Source organism: Rhamphochromis longiceps, linkage group LG3, assembly GCF_057381845.1.
Source record: "Rhamphochromis longiceps isolate RC_006_pf linkage group LG3, R_longiceps_female_GT1.1, whole genome shotgun sequence".
Classification (NCBI taxonomy): domain Eukaryota; kingdom Metazoa; phylum Chordata; class Actinopteri; order Cichliformes; family Cichlidae; genus Rhamphochromis; species Rhamphochromis longiceps.
Window position 1 is genome coordinate 34,726,817 of NC_140559.1, and position 21,843 is coordinate 34,748,659.

A 21,843-nucleotide genomic window follows, 5' to 3' on the forward strand; every position below is an offset into this window, starting at 1 on the left:
GTAGCTGAGTGTTTCAGTTATTTTAAGAGCAAGCAAGCTCGGTCATGCTTTTTTGGTTAAATGAGAGTGGAGAAAAGAGGGATGAGTGTGGAGAAAAACAGATGGATGCAGAGAAGGATGGAGCCTGAGCTGCAGGCATGGGCGTGGGAGAACAGACGGCATTGAGCTGAAGCAGACCAGAGGCTAATTTGGAGATTCAAGGCTTGTAAAAACACCCCCACGTACACAGAGACACACACAGATGTATTTAGGCATGTGTGTGTGTGTCTACTGGTGATCCCTCTGTGATCCCAGACAGCACTTTGCACCAGTTGTGAGATAAAATCATGCAAATGCCTTGCTTTGGCCTTCATGCAGCTCAGGATAGTAGGACTGTCTTGATTTTTATATAACCAAGGGCATATTATCTATACACACACACACACACACACACACACACACACACACACACACACACACTGGAAAGCGGCAAATGTAATGTAAACATGTATGCACTGTTTTAAATGTGTACACAGAAATGCAAACGGTAAACTGTGTGAGGTTTAATGTGCCAAAGATTAATTGTGAAATTCAATTTTATAGCCTTGATTTTTGACCCCAGGCCCTTTCACTTTGTGGAAGTGAAAAAGGTCGAGTTAAAAAAGGGGGGAAAGGGTCAGTAACAGACAGTAAATCAAAGAGTTGTTCAAAAAAAGAAAAATCAAACCTGTTTAGTTTTTATTGGAGTCTATGAGGAGTCACTCGCATATGGAGTGGATATTAGAGGAGCTGCAGTTCCACGTTGGCTTAATTGTGGGTACTTGATCTTAGAATATTGTATTTCCAGTTGTATTTGATTGCACATATTGGCAGATGCTTTTCTGATCATCATGGCCCACGATACTCTTTGGAAGACTGTGCAATCGCACTGCAGCCAGATCGATATATTGGCAGGGCCGATATTATCGCCCAGCATTAGTTATTTGTCAACCTTTTGGTATCTGAATTTGTAATGGCCAGTAAATGATAATTAAACAAGCTACCAAGTATAATATGGGTTGCATAGCATTCTGTGACTTCCCTGTTGGCAACACATTAGCTGATCCTTATCAGTTTAAAGTAAAAAATGTTACAAATATCACAACCTCATATTGCCTGTTTTTCTTAAGCCAACAATCTAAATCACAGGAATGAAATCAGTTTACAATGACACAAAATCTGCATTATTAAACAGCTAACATGAGTCAAAATGTCAGTGCATTTTTAAGACATTACTTCAGTTCCTTGCAAAGACTAAAACCTACAGGGAAGAAATTCAAATAAGAAGGTTTAAATTAAGAACAATAACAATAAGACAATTTTGCATGTTTACTGCCTTTTATTCCAGAATCTTTCCGATTTCTTAGACTTAATGATAAACTGATGAACCAGGAAATGCACTCAGAGTTTGCTGCGTCCCCTCCGTGTCAGTAAAACGAGAACACCGTGAAAAGCGTCAGCTCAAAGACGGACACGAAAACGTTTTTGCAGACACAGAAGAATGTCCGCCCGTCTGTCCTCTCTCGTGCGCTCTCTGCCTCTCCATCTTTCTCACAGCCTGGCTGCCTGGCATGCGTGCAATTGATGCCCGTCTGGCATTCACTGTGTCAACAGGCATGGGAAAAGTTAATCAGGAGCTTGGCACTCCCACTCCACCCATCCATCCATCCATCCATCCATCCCTCCCTCCCTCCTAGTTTTTCTTAACTCTCTCAGTCTTTAGTCCTTCACAAAAAGTGAATCCAAAGTCTAACGGATGGGAAGAAGTGAGATATTTTGGAAGATAAACGTGCTCTCTGTGAGATAAAAGCTTTATTTGATTTGAGTTTAGAGTACTGTTTGGCCTCGCCGACCTTGCAGCTGCGATCTCATCAGCAAACAAACCTGCAGGTGAATCCGCTGACCTTGCTGTTCCTCTGTGGGAAGACATGTGCTGTAATGTGCAAAGTGTAATTATGCAGCGCCCCCCGGTGGCATGCTGAAGCACTTGCTGAAGTTTACTAAATTTACTGTTTGGTTTTACAATTCTGGAAAGGAGTTTGACTGATTTTACATGGCTGAGGCTGCAGATTTGGCAGGAAATTAGGACAAAAAGGAGACGTGGCAGACACATTTTCAGAACCCAGAAAGCTGCTTTCTAGCTTTTACCTGCTTCCTCCACACGTTTGATTTGGTGGACTCTTACACTGGATGCCCTTCCTGATGCAACCTCCAAAGTATTTGTGTCTGTTCCTGGGAATCTTTCGCTTGTTATGGAATTGGAAAAAGTGACTTTAGAGCCTCTATTTTCAGAACACTGGAATGTAATTGCTAGTTTTATTCATCGTTGGAAATGTCGCTGATTTTTTTTTGGTTAAGTAAAAGTCCAAAGACGCTCATTTGTCTTTCTCTTGTTTTGTTTTTTTAAACAGGCTTGCCATGGATGTGCAGGATCCAAATGTGACTGCAGTGGAGTGAAAGGAGAAAAGGTAAACACAGTGTCACACAATCACACGTGGGGTGTTACTAGTAACCACCGTGTTGAGAATGTGAGGACACCACCAGTGTTGGTCAAGTTACTTGAAAAAAGTAATCAGTAACTAATTACTGATTACTTCCCCCAAAAAGTAATCCCGTTACTTTACTGATTACTTATTTTCAAAAGTAATTAATTACTTAGTTACTTAGTTACTTTTTAAAAACACGATTTACAACCTGAATAGGTGATAAAGCGATAGATCTTTCAGCCCAATTCTACTTTTTCTACATAATCCATCATACAAAATGTAATCAAATGGAAAAGTCTCTTTTTTAACTTGTTTTATCAGTTTTAATCTTTTAACTTTATGCATCAAGCAAAAATGTAATTATATGCAACATTCTCTGACTGGAAGTAATTTGTTTAACATTTAAACCTATTTTCTGCACATTCCAGCACATGAAATAAAATATTTTTTGTGTTTACACTCACTCTTTCAAATAGATGCAAGTAAAACACAGCAGAACATAAATAAAGTCAAAGACTCAGCGGTCCTGTTGCTCTATTTTCACCTGTAAAGCAGGAGTACGGCAGGCGCAGGTTCACCCTGGTGCAGGTGTGCCGCGGTCAGTGGAAGAATCCGCGAGTTTCTCTGTGAGTTCCCCATTACGTGGTAGCGCACTCGGTGCTTGCTCGGAAGTTTAGGATTTTTTTTCGCTGTAAAAAGAAGTTTTCTTCCCACGCACGATGGACGCTAATGTTTTTGTCACTTTTATGGAATCAAACTCAAAGTAAGGTCAGTACTTCCACGCTTTAAACGCTGCACGCTCATACTCTCTCACAATCGATATGTGATCCATTGTTGATCTGCACACAGCTGTTGTCACTAACGGCGCACTCGCTTACGTCACTATCGTGAGACATTCTCGCAAAAAAATCACGGTTTTAGTAACGCAGTAACGCAGCGTTCCTACGGGAAAGTAACGGTAATCTAATTACCGTTTTTGCAATAGTAATCCCTTACTTTACTCGTTACTTGAAAAAAGTAATCAGATTACAGTAATGCGTTACAAGTAACACGTTACTGCCCATCTCTGGACACCACAGCCAGTGGGTGTACCCTGAATACTCCCGTCCAATTAATGAACATATTCACTTTGACCTGAAACTTGCGACTGAGGGCACAGAGTTAGGGAGCAAAGGCCCGATTTCTCATAGATTTCTTACACGTAATTAAAAGCAACACATATTTAAAAAAAACACGCACACAGGGAACAGTTTTTCTTGGGATGACTAATGAAATCTTCTTCTTTTTGTTATTACTCTATAACCAGACAAGTGCCGGTCTTACAGTGAAGTCTGCATTTAAGTTGAGTCAGACTTATCACAGGCTGAAACACTGTTGCCAAAATAACGGACACGGGTCTTTAAATAATAAATAATGTCACAGAATCATAACACACAGAGATGTAGTAAAGTAGCAGAAATATGAATTGTGATTTTTTTGAATTTTGTTTCTGTGGATCTTACATTTTGCTGTTGAAGCTCACACATATTTTAAAAGGCAGCCTGGCTCTATTTCCGGCTTTCACCGTGTTTTGTTGCCTGTGATTGTACGAGCTGGATGACGGGAGGAGATGATGTTTGACAAGATACCAAGACGGGCAAAGTTTTCACCTCATTTACGCAGAAACACCTCGGCTGTTGGAGAACACACTCACACGTTTAATTCAACTCAGTTCAGTTTTATTCACATAGAGCCAAATTACAACAACTGTCACCTCAAAGTGCAAAGACTCCTCAGTAATCAAGAGAAAGCATTCAAGAACTCAAGACAGCAGATTTCATGTTGTGAAATATGTTTTCAATCTTTCTCAGTACATTTTAATCTCCTCTCATTTCTATGAATAATAGTCCAATACTGCAGATTTTGGTATGGATCCAAAACCAAGTAAACACAGGCTTGTATTGCAGATTCTAATACAGATACTTTTAACGCATAAAGGAAGCTTATGTAGAGGGGAGAGCAGTGTCATGATTTATTAGATGAATAATCATTCATTTAACTAAATCAAACACATTTTAATGACCACTACATCACTGGGTCCATAATAATTAGTTAATACAACAAAACACACCTTTCAGATTTTGATGCATTTTGTGGTTTTTGGAGACGTGTAATGTAAATATGAATCTCTCTAAACCATCTGTTGTTTAATGTGCTACAGGTAGGGCTGCACGATTTTGCATAAAATGAGAATCACAATTTTTTTGCTTAGAATTGAGATCACGATTCTCTCACGATTCTCTTTTCCAGTATAAATATTTATTGCACTTATTAACTGCACATCAACTTCGTAACAGTTGAGACTGAACATAAAAACAATAAATAAACATAAAAACAACAAATGTCTCACGTTTTGTCGTTGCTGCAAAATGTTGTACTGCTTGAAATTCCGTCTCCACTGTTGCTCGACACTGCGTGTATAGAGCAGGTAGTGCAACAATAGAAAAATAGTTGCGGGACGGCACTGTGTAATGTTTGTCTAGGGTGTTGATCATTTTCCTAAATCCCTCGTTTTGCACAGTGTTGATGGGAGCCATATCTTTGGTCAGGTGATAAGTGATAGCCTCCGTAATTTCTTTGTGCCTGCGGGAGGTCGATGGGTATGGGGAAGCGCTGTATAAGGTTCCCGTTATTGATGTTTGGGTGGTTGACCGGGACGGACTTTCTCCTGTCACTTTCTCGTCATCCCTGACGTGCTCTCCGTTGTGTTTTCCCTGCTAATTTTAGCATCACACGGCACAGCTCCTGTATCACGTGGTATAAGGCTCCGCCCTTGTCATTTGTTGAGCAGGAAGAGTGAGCGCTTGTTTTCATGCAGAGTACGTCCCGAATCAAAATGCGGTACAATCGTCGTCTTTTTTTTTTTTTTTAAATCGTTGTCATTTGGAAATGAGATCGCACATAAGTATGAATCGAGATCGCGATTTTCTAACGATTAATCGTGCAGCCCTAGCTACAGGCTATAAATAACTCTGCCTTTCTATTATGACCAGACTGAAATTAAATCTGAAACTTATCTGGTCTTTAAATATGAAACAAATGATTGTTTGACTGTGTCATTGCTTGCAGGGTGAAAGGGGTTTCCCAGGTTTGACAGGACAGCCAGGCGTCCCAGGATTCCCTGGACCAGAAGGACCAATTGGGCCCAGAGGAGAGAAGGTGGGTTTGTAGGGCAAGGAGACGAGAAGAGAAAAGGAACTGATTTGAATTGAAACTCTGAATATATCAATTTTTGAGACGTGGGTTATTTTCTGACTTTGGATGGCGGCAGTGCATATACAAGAACCCCAACATAAGGCTCTGGGTAACTTTTATGATTTTTTATAAGCTACTGTCGGTCAACAAACTGACTAAATAATTAGGACAATAATGTGAATAATTGCTAAATATTTAGGTAGTTATGTCATTACATGTATAGATGATGTTTTCCTGCATTAAGCATGTTTCCTGCAGTCAAAAGGTTTTCTGCACATCCCCCTGGATAAGTATAAGATACATTTTTGTTTGTCAAAGCATCAAATACAACAGAAAATCCCACAGACTTCGGCGTCTTTGCGCTGTTGAAAGTGATATAATGCTTTTTAACATGCATAAGTGTTAAACTAATGGCTTGCCACTGCCAGGTGGTTGCCATGTAACGTGATAATGTTATAATATACTTGTGTATAATTCAGCTTGGTTAATATGAAATATGATGTTACTGTAAATTTGAAGTAACACAAAGCATTCAGGTGTTGCAGGTCCATAAACACTACAAATAGGTAGTTTTAGGCTTTTGTTAGGTGGTTGCTAGGTAGGATAATATCAGACGTAGATAAGAACCTTCAGTCGCCGACGCTGCTCACACGCAGTGGTAATCCCGTAAAGGCTCGATTTAAGTGCTTTTACTTCTAAAGCTTTACACAAATCCTGAGCAGTGTTGAATCGATTTTAGCGTATAATCTGGTTCTGATGGTTAACTTTAAGCACATTTTCATGAGAACATTAGCTTTTATACGTTTAGTTTTTCACAGTAGTCCTGTTTGGATATTTACTTAAGTAAAGGACATGAATAAGTTTTCCATTACTTCTACAGTAATACTACTGTAGATTCATTACTTGGCTGTTACTGGTCTTTGATGCTGCTCACAGTGTAGAGTCAAAGATGATCAGGCTCATCATTAATGCTTTCTTGTTTGTTTATTTGTTCTTTCTCTCAGGGAAGTGATGGACCTCAAGGACCAGGTGGTCCAAAAGGAATTAGAGTAAGTAATTCCCCCATTTTTCCTAAAGACTTCATAGGGATTTTGAGCCGTTGCCACACTGAGAAACATAAGACATGGCTCCATAATTTTATTGATTTTTTTTTTATTGAAGTTTATGGATGTTTATGCTTTTTTAAAAACACAGACACACACATAAAAGGTAGTTACATTTTTTTTAAGTAGGTAAATTTCACCTGTTTTTTTCTTCCCCGGTTAAATAAACAGGATGACTTTTTAGTGCTTTCTCAGCACTGAATAATTTGGGGTTGTAATGCTCTACTTTGGCCAGCAGGTGCCCCCATTTTACCTTATTGTACCTTAACAGTCAGCTAGGTCCTGAAAAAACTCAACACTGGATTCTTTTTTTTCACATTTCAACTTTTAAATGACACATTCTTTTTTCCCCCTTCTCTATCAGGGACCTCCAGGAACACCAGGATTTCCAGGAACACCCGGACTCCCAGTGAGATATTTAAAGAGCTAAGATAATTCTAGCTAACTTAAAATCATGCAGCATTTATGGTTAAACTTCCTGTTTTAATTCCTGTGTATCAGGGTCTACCTGGGCAGGATGGTCCTCCAGGTCCAAGAGGAGTGCCGGGTTGCAATGGGACAAAGGTATCTAATAAAGATGTCTATGAACAATAAAGCAAGTTGTAGAAGAGAAATTTCTTAAAGCCAAAAAAGAATGTTGACACTCAGCGTATCTGTCTTTCAATTTTTTTTTTCCTTTTCCTTTTTTAGGGTGACAGGGGTTTCCCAGGAAGTCCAGGAATCCCTGGGCAGCCAGGACTTCAAGTGAGTCATTACAGGATGAAGCATCACAGTGATCTGTCTGGTTTTGCTTTGTTTATACAAACTTTTCTATTTTACTCATTTACAGGGTCCACCTGGTCTGCCAGGACAAAAGGTAAAAATCAGCACACACACATTTTGTAACTTTGTTACTAATGCTCTTAATGTTAAAAATTGATTTTAAAAAATATAACTTAATTTTCAAGGTTTGAATTCAATTTTTTAAGTTATGTCCTCCACCAGCTAGAAACAAAAGAAGACCAGATTGTCACTTACTTTCCTATTGTCTCATATTTATAATATAATTTGTATGACAATCAATGAAAATAATTGTTGCATTTAGGTAAAATAATCATTTTAGATCTTAGATCCTTTTAAATCTACTTCTTTGTTATTCTTGTCATTCATTGTTCTGAATTAAAAACATGATATGTCAGCAATTTCTGCACTAATATACAGATTTCTATCTCACTGTAGGCTGATATATCCACAGCTTTACAAGCACCACACAACTCAGACTCTAATTTGAAATGTTGACTTGACTGTGCTTTGAACTTGTTATGGCTGGTAGACCTTAATTTAACTCTTACTTAATGGAGTAAATATAAATTCCCTTCACAACTGGGGAAATGTAGAAAAATACATGTGTGGATGTGTGGTTTGTAAAACCACACATCCACGTCCAGGTTTAAAACCACGTCCAGGTTTAAAAGGCCAAAGACGGGGCTTCTAAGGAAAGGACCAGGAAGCCAATTACAAATAAATAAACATTACACATTTTTTTAAAAAGTTCTGTTTTGAAAATGAAACCATGGAAAATAATTTTTAAAAAATCACTATTTTTTATTTATTCATGTAAACAAAAAACACAACACAACAACAAACAAATAAGAGTTTCGCTAATTTATTTGTCAGTGTTTGCTGTGAAACACACAGATGTGAAAGCTCTACTACTGCCTCTCCTTTAGGTTTCTATAAAAATCAATTTCTATCATTTTTTTTAAACTTTTTTTTTTACTGATGTCAAGTTGAGTTTTTGCTGTATTTGTCCACTAGATGGTGCTCTCTACATTGTTTGATATTCAGAAGCAACATTTCCTTCTTTCCCCTCAGGTTCTTTCCCTTTATGAAGACAAATGTACATTTGAGCATCTCTTTCTCTTTTCTTTGCAGGGAGACCCAGGTGATGTTATCTCCGCCAATCGTTTCGGAGAGAAAGGAGCAGTGGGTTTACCCGGTTTGCCAGGAGGTCCTGTGAGTGAAATATTCTCCTTTTAGAAACACTGTGCTGCCAAAGCTAATTTACACATTTAATTAAATTCACGTGCAGATTCAAAACTTTTCAAATACGTAAGTCAGAATGATGTGTGTATAAAAAACAAAACAAAATGAATGAATGAACAGAACTTGAGCTTTAGGTGTCAAACCGGTCTGTTTAATAATGCGACAAATGAAAATCTGTTTAATTTTGATCATTTATAAGCTGAAATATGACCAATACTGATATTATAAACATAAAGCCATCACATATCAAGGTGTCTGCTGTATTTATAATTATTGACATTATTTGTTGGTGCTTATGGAAGCATTTTTAGAGCTAGGACTGTAATTTCTCACACACTCACAGAAATGCTCACAGACTCAAACAGAAGCAAAAGGATGAAAATGTTTAGGTTTTTTAAACTGTATGTTTTACCAATTGTCTGTACATCTTTTTCCTTTTATGTCACAGGGCCGACCTGGACCTCCAGGTATACAAGGTCCGGTAGGTCCCCCAGGACCCAGAGGCCTTGAGGTAAAGAGAAGCTGCTACAGCGTAAACCTTTTTTCATCAAAGTTGCACAAATAGCATCAGATTGAAGGCCAACTGTTTCTCGGTTTGTTTCTCAGGGTCGTCCAGGTGCTCCTGGTTCACCCGGGCCTAAGGTGAGATCAGACACTTTGTAACTGATCTTTAGTAAATAAAGACAAAATGATAATACATTTTGAACTATTCTTGGTCATGAAATATACTCCACTGAGCCTGAAGTGACAGCCTCCCTCTGTTTTTTCTCAACAGGGGAATATGGGTTTGAATTTCCAAGGACCCAAAGGAGAAAAGGTACCATAATCGTCACTTTTTTTACTAGAGTTATGTTCAGTCTCTGCCTCAAGCTTGTCTTCTCAGAGCTTTTACTGAATTACTAAACCTGCCACTCTTTCCCTGCCGTGACCATAGGGTGCCCCAGGTTTGCAAGGACCTCCAGGTCCTCCAGGACAGGTTGGGGAGCAGACAAAGCCGGCTGAGACTGAAATTCAGAGAGGAGACAAGGTATAACTATTTTAAAGGCATGAAAGTGGTGAAGTATTCCATTCGCCACAGAAATGAGGACTGACGAGACTAAAATTAGATTTTAAATAGAGAGATTTTACAACGTAGGCTGTTTAAACCAAGTTTAAAACTCAGTATCTCTTGCTGACAGGTGGCAGTCACTCGCTTTATTAACAGATTTTCCATATATATGAAAAAGGTCATTCATATTTTCCATAATGCATGTATTTTACATTGTATCAAAATGCCTCATCTTGGCAGTACCTAATCATTGCTCATAAAAATGTATTAAATGTGTGTGAACATATATAAAAACCAGTTTACGCCAGAGTAATAAATCACAGCCACATGATGGCAGCAGAGAGTATCTATGCCTGCCAATTATATTTAGTCATCTCATTCAGTAAAGAAATAAAAAACACCAGGCGGGCATTGTGTAAAATGTAAATAAATTGCGTAAACAACGTACCAGATGTTTAAACTGAGACATTATTATGACACAAATTATTAGTTCATTTTGAATTTGATGGCAGCAACACATTGCAAAAACTATGGGAAGGGGAAACAAAAGGCTGGAAAAGTAAGTGGCATTAAAAAGCAACAGCTGGAGTAACATTTTGCAACTAACTGGACTCACTGATTGACAAGAGGTCAGTAAAATGATGTGGTATAAAAAGAGCCTCTTAGACAGACAGATGGGCGGGTTTATATGCAAAAAAATACATCTGAAACTACATCTGGTGGGCTTATTTCAGAATAAAGCTTTGAATATCTCATTATCTACCGTACATAATATTAAAATGATTCAGAGAATCTGGAGAAATCTCTGTGTGCAAAAGTCAAGGCTGAAAAACACAGAAACACTCGCAGAAATCACTATCTGTGAACACATTTCAATTTGCCAGCTGCAAATGCAGGTTGAAGCTCTACTGTGTAAAAAAGAAAAAGAAGCAACCATATTTAACACTATCCACAAACACTGACATCTTCTTTAAGTCAAAGCTCATTTAAATTGGACTGAAGCACAGCCTCCAGACTAAAGAGGAGAGGGACTAAGGCTACGTTCACACAGCAGGCGAAAGCGCATCAAATCCGACTTTTTTGACCCTATGCGACACATATCCGATCATGGTATGACAGTGTGAACGGCACAAATCCGATATTTTCAAATCCGATCTGGGTCACATTCGTATGTGGTACTGAATCCGATACATATCCGATGTTTTAGAAAGCGACTGCTGTTTGAACGGTCATGTCGCATTAAATCCGTCTTTTACGTCACTGACACAAGACAGACGGCAATTATCAGCTCTGGAGAAGCGCCCGATAAGACATCGTGAACACTTCCTGGCCATCCAGTGTAGATGTTAGTGAAACTGTTGGGAAGACAATGTTGGAGAAACGTGAACATTTTATTTGTACTGTATAATCTGCAGATTCTGACAGAAATCTGCAACTATCCTTTGAAGCACCGCTCCTCTAAAACAGCAATAAGGATAATTATTAGGCCAAATGTAAATAAGAAAATAACTTTATAACTTAAAGCAAAATTGCGAAACGTAAAGTCCGAAACAAGTATTTATATTAAGGGCCATCAGTCAAACAGTACTGTTTGGTCTGGGTCTAAAAAGAGCGCGTTGTGTGTGACGTCTGCTTTTGCGCATGCGGGTCACTTTGAGTGTTCACACAGGAGCACGTTTGCTGTCACATTTTAGTTGAAGTGTGAACAAGCAGATAAAAAAATCGGATTTGATCAAAAAATCTGAATTGAGCATTAAGACCTGCAGTGTGAACGTAGACTAATTGACTTGCCAAATAGATTTGGTTCAAACTCTAAACTCGTTCTGCACTGATTCTGATTTTTTCTCTTTATTCTGCAGGGTGACCAAGGACCTCCTGGCCCTAAAGGTGATCCGGGTTTACCGGGACCTCCTGTAAGTATCTCTGGTCCCCTGAACCAAATTTACCTCCACACATTAAAAGTCCCTCCAGAAAACAGACAAAACATTTAAGTTGCAAGTTGGAAGAAGTGGAGTATCTAGTGCTCTTGATGGTGACTGTGGTGTTTATATGTCTCTTTATCTCACTGTAGGGTCCCTATGGTGGGCAGAAAGGAGAAAAGGGAGAACCAGGAGAGCTGGGAAAACGAGTAAGTACAGCTCTGGAATTTCAAGCAAATCCTTTCACTAAACTTACGTAATCGCCCCTATGCTGCTAAAATATGTCTGTTGCTCAAAGGTAAACTCAATTCTAAAGCCCTCAACATGTGTACAAGTGCAAGAGTGTCTGGAACCTCATCTCTGACATTTGGTTTAGGCAAAGAGGAAAGGTGTTGCCCAACTTTCTCAAACAACCTGACTATTTTACAGGGTTTCTCTCAGCTTTTTTGTGTGAAACTTTCTGCAAAGAGGGAACTCTCAAACATATTTGCCATTATTTCAGTTTGTACATGTCATTCCTTCAAGACTGCTAAGACACAACAGAGCTTGAATTCCTGGGTTGAAGCAGTAAGAAGAGACCAAAGGGGATCTATGACGCAGGGTTCATTTGACTGTTACCAGATTGTATGTTCAGTATGTATTCGTAGAATATGTTCTCCAAGCCTTTTAAAGACATACTGAAACCTTATCAATAAGCCCAAAACTCCGGGTAAACCTTCAAACAGCTCTTCATAGATGTGAATACGCATACACATTATTCTACTGTGCACACAGTCATGAAGTCCGGTGTAACGTTTTAAAATGATGAACAAGACCTTGCAGACACCTATTGACTCCAGTTGCATGTGTTGGGATGTCAACCTGACCACAGGCCTAACTCAAGTGAATGAGTTAAATATTTATACTTAACAGAGGTATGAATGTAATTTTTATTATTGTAAAACTGGACATTTTAAGAAGGGAGCCAATCTTAGAATTTTTGACTCCCTTTGGGAGTCAGCCTCTAGTGGCCACTGGAGGATGTGCAGTTTTTGCCAATTTTGTAATGCTTCAATATTCAACTCTGGAGATGTCCCCGTTGGTGCAAAGCCTGATCACCATGTTTTTCCCCCCTTTTACAGGGAAAACCAGGCAAAGATGGTGATCCTGGTTCTCCAGGATACCCAGTGAGTTCTGCCAACAAACTGCACAATTTATAATCCTTTTCTAAAATGTCTTATAACCTTTTCCTAACATTCTTGTATTGCTTTTTGTCACATTCAGGGGCCCCCTGGAGAGACAGGCCAGCCTGGTCTTCCAGGGAGGGATGGTGAGACAGTAAGTTTCTTCTGAGTATTTTGAATTCTACGAGTCAAACAGTAATGCCACGAACTGTGTAAATATCACTCTTTCTCATTTCAGGGACAAAAAGGTGATCGTGGATTCCCGGGTCCACCAGGGCAGGTGAATGAGAATTTATATTTCATTATTTGTGGAATATTTGTCTTACACTTGAACTCTTAGCACCATTTCATTGTCTACTTATAAATACAATGCTGTGCAAATATCCCAAGCCATCCTTCATTTCTTTGTAGTTTGCTTCAAAAATATAAAGAAATTAACCATTTTTCCTTGGACATTTGAGGCTTATTCACTTATTTGTAGTTCATTTTGAAAAGTGCCACCAGACTTTGATCCACTGATTCATTGTTAGTGAGCCCAAGCACACTGTCAGTGCAGTAAAAGCATAGCTGTCAGAGTCGGCTGCGTGGCAGGCAAGATAAGGACCCAAACGCATGATCACAGGACACAGGAGTGGAATGGAAAATAGGATGGACGATATGAGGAAAAATCTAATATCACAATATTTTTTGGCTGTATCACTATACATGATATGTCTTGAGCCCCAACGCTCCCAGTATTAGGGGCAAAAGGGATGAGACCTCTGAATTTCACCTGAAGTTCATATAAACCATCTCTACAACCACTAAACACAATGAAAACGACAAAACAATTAAAAGAACAGTTATATAATTTCACAAAATGTGCCTAAACACAAACAAGAATCCATGAGGTCACTCAGCTTGATGTAACCAAACCACGACCAAAATTCAAAAGAGGACCGAAAATGTGTTTCACGTTCGATAAACAATAACATGGAATCGTGCCGTTTTTCTCTGTTCGTCTTGCTGATAGCTGGTAGCTCGTATCACAGCTGGTTTATTTGAAGTTTTCTTTGGTGTGTTAGGAGACATTTGCATGTGGAGTTTAAGATGGTCTTAATTTTGCAGTGATGACTTTTCAGCTGGTGGAATAAATTCGTAGCACTGCCACCTTTTGGGCAATGGTCTGACGAGTCTGAATCTCCGGGGTTAGTGATGCATTCGCAGCGTGTGGGAGAAAAAAAACTCACAGTGAATTACATGCAGACAGCTTAATATTTCCATGGCAACCTATACTTGATGGTCACTATACAGTAAGGCTGGGTTTTAATTATTGATTTTCCAATTAAAATCGATTTTAGGTTGATCCTGAATTGATTTTTAAATATAAATGTATTTTGCCAGAAACTTAAGAATCTCAGGTTAAAGCTTTCATTTCAACAACCACCAAACAGCTAAAACAGTAAATGAGAGCAGGTAAACGGATTCCACAAAGACGTAAACACAAAGCGCGGACCCGACGCATCAGAATCAGTGAGATGTTGGCTTTCTCACCCAATGACACGCCGTCGGAGCTGAAAGCCGACATCTCACAGATTCTGATGCTGCAGGTTTTGTCACTCTCCAAATTAACTGAGCCAGCAGCAAAGAAGATCAAAAATAAGCTTCACATTTGATAAACATCGTCATGAATTCCCTCTTATGCCGCGCTCACACTGTGCGATTTTGTCAGTCGCGCGATTCAGCTCCTGCTCAAACTGCACGATTGACTCGCAGGGGTTAGAAGTTCGTAGGTCACGATGCAGGGTCTCACACTATACCGCCCGATGCTCTGATGCGACCTGAGTGCTCACACTGTGCGTCCATAAAATGAAGGTTATAACAGAAATTCTGTCACTCGCTCTCTCTGTCTTTCACTCACACAGACACACCACCACCATCAACTTTGCTAAACTGCTAATGAAAAACATTGATCAGGCAGCTGTGATTGAGCAGCAATGTAGATCCAACTATTTTCACGGTTGTTGTGTTCGTGATAATTTTGTGAGGCCACATGGAAAAGGCTCGGATGAGCTTTCCAAAGTTCTACAAGTTGTGCCTCCATCGCTTGTGTGTCCAGATCACACGCTGCGCTGCCGTGCTGCGCCGTCTTTTTCGCTGACATTTGTGTTTGCGCGTGCGCAGTGTGACAAACTGCGGTGACACCCTCACGACGGTCGCTGTTTGAAATCCTCGCGACCAAGCGATTGATGATCGGGAGCTCGTCGTGAGGTGTTAATCGCGTCTCGTTACCCCACGTATACTACACGATGCACGACGCACGATGAAGGCCAAAATCGGGCTGCGGAAATGTGTGTGGTGGACCCAGGAGCGAACACAAGCGAGGATGCAGGAGTGGAGTTAAACAAAAGCGAGCCTTTTATTCTGGCTGATGAAAGGAACAAAACAGAGTGAGGGCAGCATAAGAGTAATAGTTCAAACAGAAAACCTAAACTGGACATAAACTAAGGAAAAGCTATGGCTGGAGATCCGGAACACAGGGGGTGGTAACACAGACGACGCGACACAGACTACATGAAACACAGAGACTAAATACACAAGAGGGATGATCAGGGGAAGTGGCCACACATGGGAACACAGCTGACACAGATGAACATAACAAGACATGGCAGGAGTAAACAACACTGACGGGAGACTGTCAAAGTAAAACAGGAAGTACACAGGTGCAAACAGGAGGAGAGAGAGAGCGCGGGCATAGTGGGCTGGGGAAACATGGAATGAAACAAGGAGGGGAGATGAGGGCTCACAGATACATAGAGGGGCACACAGGGGATAAAAGTCACAAGGGGAAGTCAAATAAGGAACAACACAACAGGACAACTTAGGAAACATGACCTAAATAAGGAACGAAATACAAAAATATAAGAAACTAAGAATACTGGGCCCACATGGCCCAGGACCATGACAGCCGATCGGTCAAAACGGTCTCAAATCTCTATTTTCTGCATTATTTGCTTGCTTGTTATGCACCAGTCTACTGTTGTTTACAGTGCTTTCAGCCACTGTTTTTTTTTTATTACCGGCAAAAAGAAACACTATTTTCAACTGTGCAATACGGAAAACATTTAAACTGTGTGTGTGTGATACGAATTACCCACTCCCAATGGAAAATGAACCATTAAGGATGACTATTCAGTGTACAAAGTCCACTAGTCCTGCTAACCGTGAGAAAACTGTAATTATGAGACTTTTTTTTACATTTTTAAAAACACAGCTTAAAATAAGGAAGTGTTTTAAAAAAGAGGAAAGTTTCCATAAGGAGGTAATATTTATCATAGTCTTTGATTTAGGTCCAATAGTCTGTTGTTGTATTTTATATTTATTCTGTTGTAGTTTTTAAAATATTTTTATTTTAAAAATTATATTACAAAAAAAGATTTAAGGATATTTGCAAAGTTTTGTATAGTTTAGTCCATGTGAGTCTTGTGAATTTACTTAATTCTTTTTAACATCCCATCAGGTGATTGGCGGGCCAATAGGGAATCAGGTGGGGCCTAAAGGTGAACCTGGCTTACCTGGAACACCTGGACTCAAAGGAGACAGAGGAGTACAAGGTGAGCTGAAAACACACAGGCACATAACAAGCATACTTATTGTTTGCATTACTTTTAAAGCTAGTTTATACCGGGTACCAAATTTAAGTTCCAAAACAGACATGATAGATGAGATGGTGCAACCTAAATGCACTGGTGTAGGTCTAGAATAACAGATTAAAAATACAATAATACATTTAGGGGAAAGGTTGGGATAAATTGAATAATTTATGGTTACTGAAAAGGAAATAAAGGGATACAATTATTAATTATGTAAATTAGTTAATGGCCCTTCTTTGCTTTTGGCTGAATAAGACCATTTTTTGAGATTTACTTTTTGATTATCTTTCGCAAAAAAACAAACCAAATAACACTGAAACGTCAACCTCCTTTCTCCAGGTTTGACAGGCCCTCCAGGAGAACCGGGATTCACAGGAACCGGTAGTGGGGGTTTTCCTGGACCTCAAGGTTTCCCAGGAGAGCGAGGTCAGAAGGGAGAGATTGGCCCTCCAGGAAACTTTCTGCCAGGCCCCCCAGGTCGTGCAGGGTCTCCTGGATCCCCTGGTCCGCCAGGGCCCCGTGGACTTCCAGGCACTTCCTCAGGTCAAGACTGCATACCAGGACTTCCTGGGGTTCCTGGTGCACAAGGAGGAAGAGGTTTCCCTGGAGAGATAGGACAGAAAGGTGGGGAAATGTCTAAGATAGAATCAAAATAAATAACTCCTGTCAGATTGCTGAAATATCACCCAATCTCCCAAAAAAGTGCATAAGACGGTCTCCCCCTGCAGCCTTTTGCAGAAAAAAGTGACATTAATGATCTGATCGTGTTTTTAGGTGAGAAAGGTGACACCTGTGTGAACTGCATAGGAAGCGTCAACCCCATCCCTGGACCTCAAGGACCTCCAGGACCTCCTGGATTTCCTGGTAAGACCCCTCCCCCAAAGTTTTGTTTCCGTCAGGTGATATTAACAAACTTTCCTGAATCCACAGTAGCAGATTAAAATTGCTTGGTGGTCCTTCAGACGCAGTGCTCCAGGACAGATTTAAAAACACAGATTGGAATATGTTCACCCACACAGACCTGGACCAGTACGCCTCATCTGTACTGGATTACATCTCCAAAACCACAGACAGTGTCACCACCCAGAAACGGATCACCATGTACCCCAACCAGAAGCCTTGGATGAACCGGGATGTTCGTCTCCTCCTGAAGGCCCGCAACACTGCCTTTAGGTCAGGAGATGCACACGCCTACAGTACAGCCAGGGCTAATCTAAAGAAGGGCATCAAAAAAGCCAAACACCATTACAAAAAGAAGGTAGAAGAACACTTCTCCAACTCCAACCCCCGACGCATGTGGCAAGGACTCCAGACCATCACAGACTACAGGACCACCAAACCCTCCCCCGCATCCTCTGATGTCTCCTTCCTCAACGAGCTCAACAACTTTTATGCTCGTTTTGAGCGAGGGAACCCCACAACCACAACCAAAGCAGACATGACGCCAGACCACCAACCTATGACTCTCTCCCCCACCGATGTAGGAGCGGTGCTGAGCAGGATCAATGTCCACAAGGCTGCAGGCCCTGATGGCATCCCCGGGCGTGTTCTCAGAGCGTGTTCTGGGGAGCTTGCAGGAGTGCTCACAGACATATTCAATCTGTCCTTGGCCCACGCTGTGGTACCGGCCTGCTTCAAATCCACCTCCATCGTCCCGATACCCAAAAACTCCAACCCATCTTGCCTCAATGATTACCGCCCAGTAGCACTCACCCCCATCATCACTAAGTGCTTAGAGCGACTGGTCCTAGCACACTTCAAATCCTGTCTCCCCCCCACCCTGGACCCCCACCAATTCGCATACCGCCGGAACAGGAGCACAGAGGATGCAGTCTCCATCGCAATGCACTCTGTCCTCTCACACCTGGACAACAACAACACCTACGCCAGAATGCTGTTTATAGACTTCAGTTCAGCGTTCAATACAATCCACCCCTCACAACTCATCAGGAAACTGACAGACCTGGGTATCAGTTCCCTCATCTGCAAATGGTTACTGGACTTCCTGACCAACCGCCCCCAACATGTCCGGCTGGATAACCGCTGCTCATCTACCATCACAATGAACACCGGTGTACCACAAGGCTGTGTGATGAGCCCTTTCCTCTACTCCCTCTTCACCCACGACTGCAGACCTGCTGATGGTTCCAACACCATCATTAAGTTTGCAGATGACACCACGGTGATTGGCCTCATCAGTGACAACGATGAGGCCGCCTACAGGGAGGAGGTGGATCGTCTGGCTGAGTGGTGCGACAGAAACAACCTGCTGCTTAACACCGAGAAGACCAAGGAGCTCATCGTGGACTACAGGAGGAATGCTGACCCACATCCACCCATCCACATTAAGGGGACGGCTGTGGAGCGTGTGAGCAGCTTCAAGTTCCTGGGAGTCCACATCTCCGAGGATCTCACCTGGACGACCAACTGCTCCAAGCTGGTCAAGAAGGCTCACCAGCGCCTCTTCTTCTTGAGGACTCTGAGGAAGAACCACCTGTCCTCAGACATCCTGGTGAACTTCTATCGCTGCACCATCGAGAGCATCCTGACCAACTGTATAACAGTCTGGTACGGGAACTGCTCTGCCTCGGACCGGAAGGCGTTGCAGAGGGTCGTGAAAACTGCCCAGCGCATCGCCGGAGCACCACTTCCTGCCATAAAAGACATCTACAGGAAGCGGTGTCTGAAAAGGGCTGGGAAAATCATCAAAGACCCCAGTCACCCATCACATGGACTCTTCACCCTCCTGCCCTCTGGGAGGCGCTACAGGAGCCTCCGGACTAAGACCACCAGGTACCGGAACAGCTTCTTCCCCACAGCTGTCAGACTCCTGAACTCTGCCTCCTGACATCTGACCAATGTTAAACTCATGGACTGAACATACACACACCCACAATGGACAACTGTACCCTCAAACACAATAATAACATGGACTGAACCACCACTCACAACCACTATAGCACTTTATATAGCCTCTGTAGAAACTATCTACACCCTCACTTATCTTAACTGCACTACTGTATAGCTCTGTGTAAATAATCATTCTGTACATTCGATAATCTTTAATCCTACAACTGTTTACAACTTGCATAGTTCCCATTTCTGTATAGCTGTATATCCCAGATTCTGTAAAGTTATTTATTTCATATTCTGTATAGTTTTTCATATTTATATCCTGTTCATATCCTGTACATAGCTTGTACTCACTACAGCCTGTACATACTTATAGTTATAGAATATTCACAACATACTTCATACCGTGTACATTATAACATACCATAATAGACCCATTTCTGTAATATACTCACATATCTATATTATTGCCAATATATATTGTAATATATCTATATCACTAAAGCACTTCTGGATGGATGCAAACTGCATTTCGTTGCCCTGTACCTGTGCATGTGCAATGACAATAAAGTTGAATTCTATTCTATTCTATTCTATTCTATTCTATTCAGTAATGACATTAAATGTGACAATAAAGACACTGAAGTTTAGTAGACCTCAGGACAGATGTTTTTATGGTCCCTCTTGTTTTCTTCATCAGGACCTCCTGGCACCCAAGGTTTCAAGGGAGACAGAGGTTTTCCAGGAACACCTGGCTCTGTCGGCCCCAGCGTGAGTATTCTTACTTTTCCTTTCCAAAAGTGGTGATTATCATTGTGGAACTGATATAATTAATGTGTTGCTCACGATTTTTTTTCATCAGAAAAATAAGATTTCATAATAAACGCCATTATTTCTTTGGTATTCTTTGATTTAATTTCTCTGTTTGACTTCCCTGGCTCTTGCTTCTTTCCCAAAAAATTGATTCTGTTCACCTGGACGTAGAGTTTTACGTTTTTCCGACTGCAAAGGCTACGTCTGGGTAAACTGAATCAATTTTGGGGGATTTCCTTACCTGGATGATTGAGCATCAAGACATCTTGCTTGTTTCCTTTCCAGGGTCCTCCTGGTGCTCAAGGTCCTCCCGGCCTAAATGGAGAGAAGGGAGATCCAGGTGATCCCATCAGAGTTAATGGTTTGAGTGGAGAGAAGGGTGACACTGGTTTCCCTGGACCACCTGGTCTGCCCGGTCTGGACGGGGCGCCTGGTCGTGACGGAGCCCCTGGGCCTCCAGGGCCTAAAGGAGCTCCTGTGAGTGACTTCCACTCAGTCTGTTCATTATTTATCTGAATTAACCCAAACCCCTCTAACCCCAACTAATGTATTTGCAACTGTGACAGGGCTCATTGTTGGTGAAAGGAGAACGAGGCCTCCCCGGTGAGCCAGGTTTCCCTGGTAATCCAGGAGACAGGGGCCCCCCAGGTCTTCCTGGCTTTGGAAATCCAGGACCTCGTGGAGAGAGAGGTATCCAGGGTGTCTCAGGAAGACCGGGACCTGTTGGTGCACCAGGTAAAAAAATCATTTTACGTTTATCCTTATATATATAGATAGATATTCAATGAGAGCTATTGTGATGAAATACAAGTTAGTCATACATAATAAAATAAACAAAATTACCTGATGTGTTGTGCTGTAGCATATCCGGGGAGCGATTATTATAGGCCCCTGTGGGTCTCCCTGCTCAAGAATTTCAACCCATTACAGCACAGTGTGTTACAGGCAGTGATGGGAATAACGGTGTTACAAGTAACGGCGTTACTAACAGCGCTACTTTTTTCAGCAACGAGTAATCTAACTAATTACTATTCGTATCGTTACAACGCCGTTACGGTTACTAACAAGAAAATGCGGTCCGTTACTATGTTTCAACAAACAAACGGTTGAAACTGTGTTCAGCTTACCGCATCTTATATCAGTTGCATGGAAGTAGCTGTAAGTAATCTGGACGCTACAGCTTTAAGCAGCTGCGCAATGAGGCGGCTGCTGTCTCCAGGTAGAAACAGGAGTGATACACCTGCTGCTGTCAGACCTGCAGGTATCAGGCTGTGATGTTCTCCTTTATAGTGGACAGAAATTATTTTTTTGGAGTGGCACAAATAATTTGTGTGGCATCTTATTGAATGCAGAACAGCTGATTGTTCTGTAAATAGTTTGAAATGGTTTTTTTAAATCAAGGTAAAAGGTAAATGGATGCAAATAACTTTGTTGTTTGCAAAACTTGTGCATAGGATTTTAAAACTGACAATTTATATTTGCATTTAAAAGTTATTAAATATGATTCATTAAACATGTTTGTGGTTGTTACAGTAAAAAAATAACTTTT

At 41.0% G+C, this 21,843-nt stretch overlaps 1 protein-coding gene across 1 annotated transcript in view; it reads left to right on the forward strand.

Moving 5' to 3' along the window:
• col4a5 (collagen, type IV, alpha 5 (Alport syndrome)) overlaps positions 1–21,843 on the forward strand; it is a 70,425-nt gene that overhangs the window by 29,188 nt on the left and 19,394 nt on the right. Inside the window, exons 2-24 of the mRNA XM_085395398.1 lie at positions 2,430–2,486; positions 5,613–5,702; positions 6,743–6,787; positions 7,206–7,250; positions 7,343–7,405; positions 7,532–7,585; positions 7,671–7,697; positions 8,756–8,836; positions 9,315–9,377; positions 9,473–9,508; positions 9,642–9,683; positions 9,801–9,893; positions 11,774–11,827; positions 11,986–12,042; positions 12,955–12,999; positions 13,097–13,150; positions 13,235–13,276; positions 16,496–16,589; positions 16,968–17,252; positions 17,403–17,492; positions 20,182–20,252; positions 20,580–20,771; positions 20,861–21,029. Of these exons, the coding sequence (XP_085251524.1) occupies positions 2,430–2,486; positions 5,613–5,702; positions 6,743–6,787; positions 7,206–7,250; positions 7,343–7,405; positions 7,532–7,585; positions 7,671–7,697; positions 8,756–8,836; positions 9,315–9,377; positions 9,473–9,508; positions 9,642–9,683; positions 9,801–9,893; positions 11,774–11,827; positions 11,986–12,042; positions 12,955–12,999; positions 13,097–13,150; positions 13,235–13,276; positions 16,496–16,589; positions 16,968–17,252; positions 17,403–17,492; positions 20,182–20,252; positions 20,580–20,771; positions 20,861–21,029 (1,849 nt within the window). The remainder of the gene's footprint in view (positions 1–2,429; positions 2,487–5,612; positions 5,703–6,742; positions 6,788–7,205; positions 7,251–7,342; positions 7,406–7,531; positions 7,586–7,670; positions 7,698–8,755; positions 8,837–9,314; positions 9,378–9,472; positions 9,509–9,641; positions 9,684–9,800; positions 9,894–11,773; positions 11,828–11,985; positions 12,043–12,954; positions 13,000–13,096; positions 13,151–13,234; positions 13,277–16,495; positions 16,590–16,967; positions 17,253–17,402; positions 17,493–20,181; positions 20,253–20,579; positions 20,772–20,860; positions 21,030–21,843) is intronic.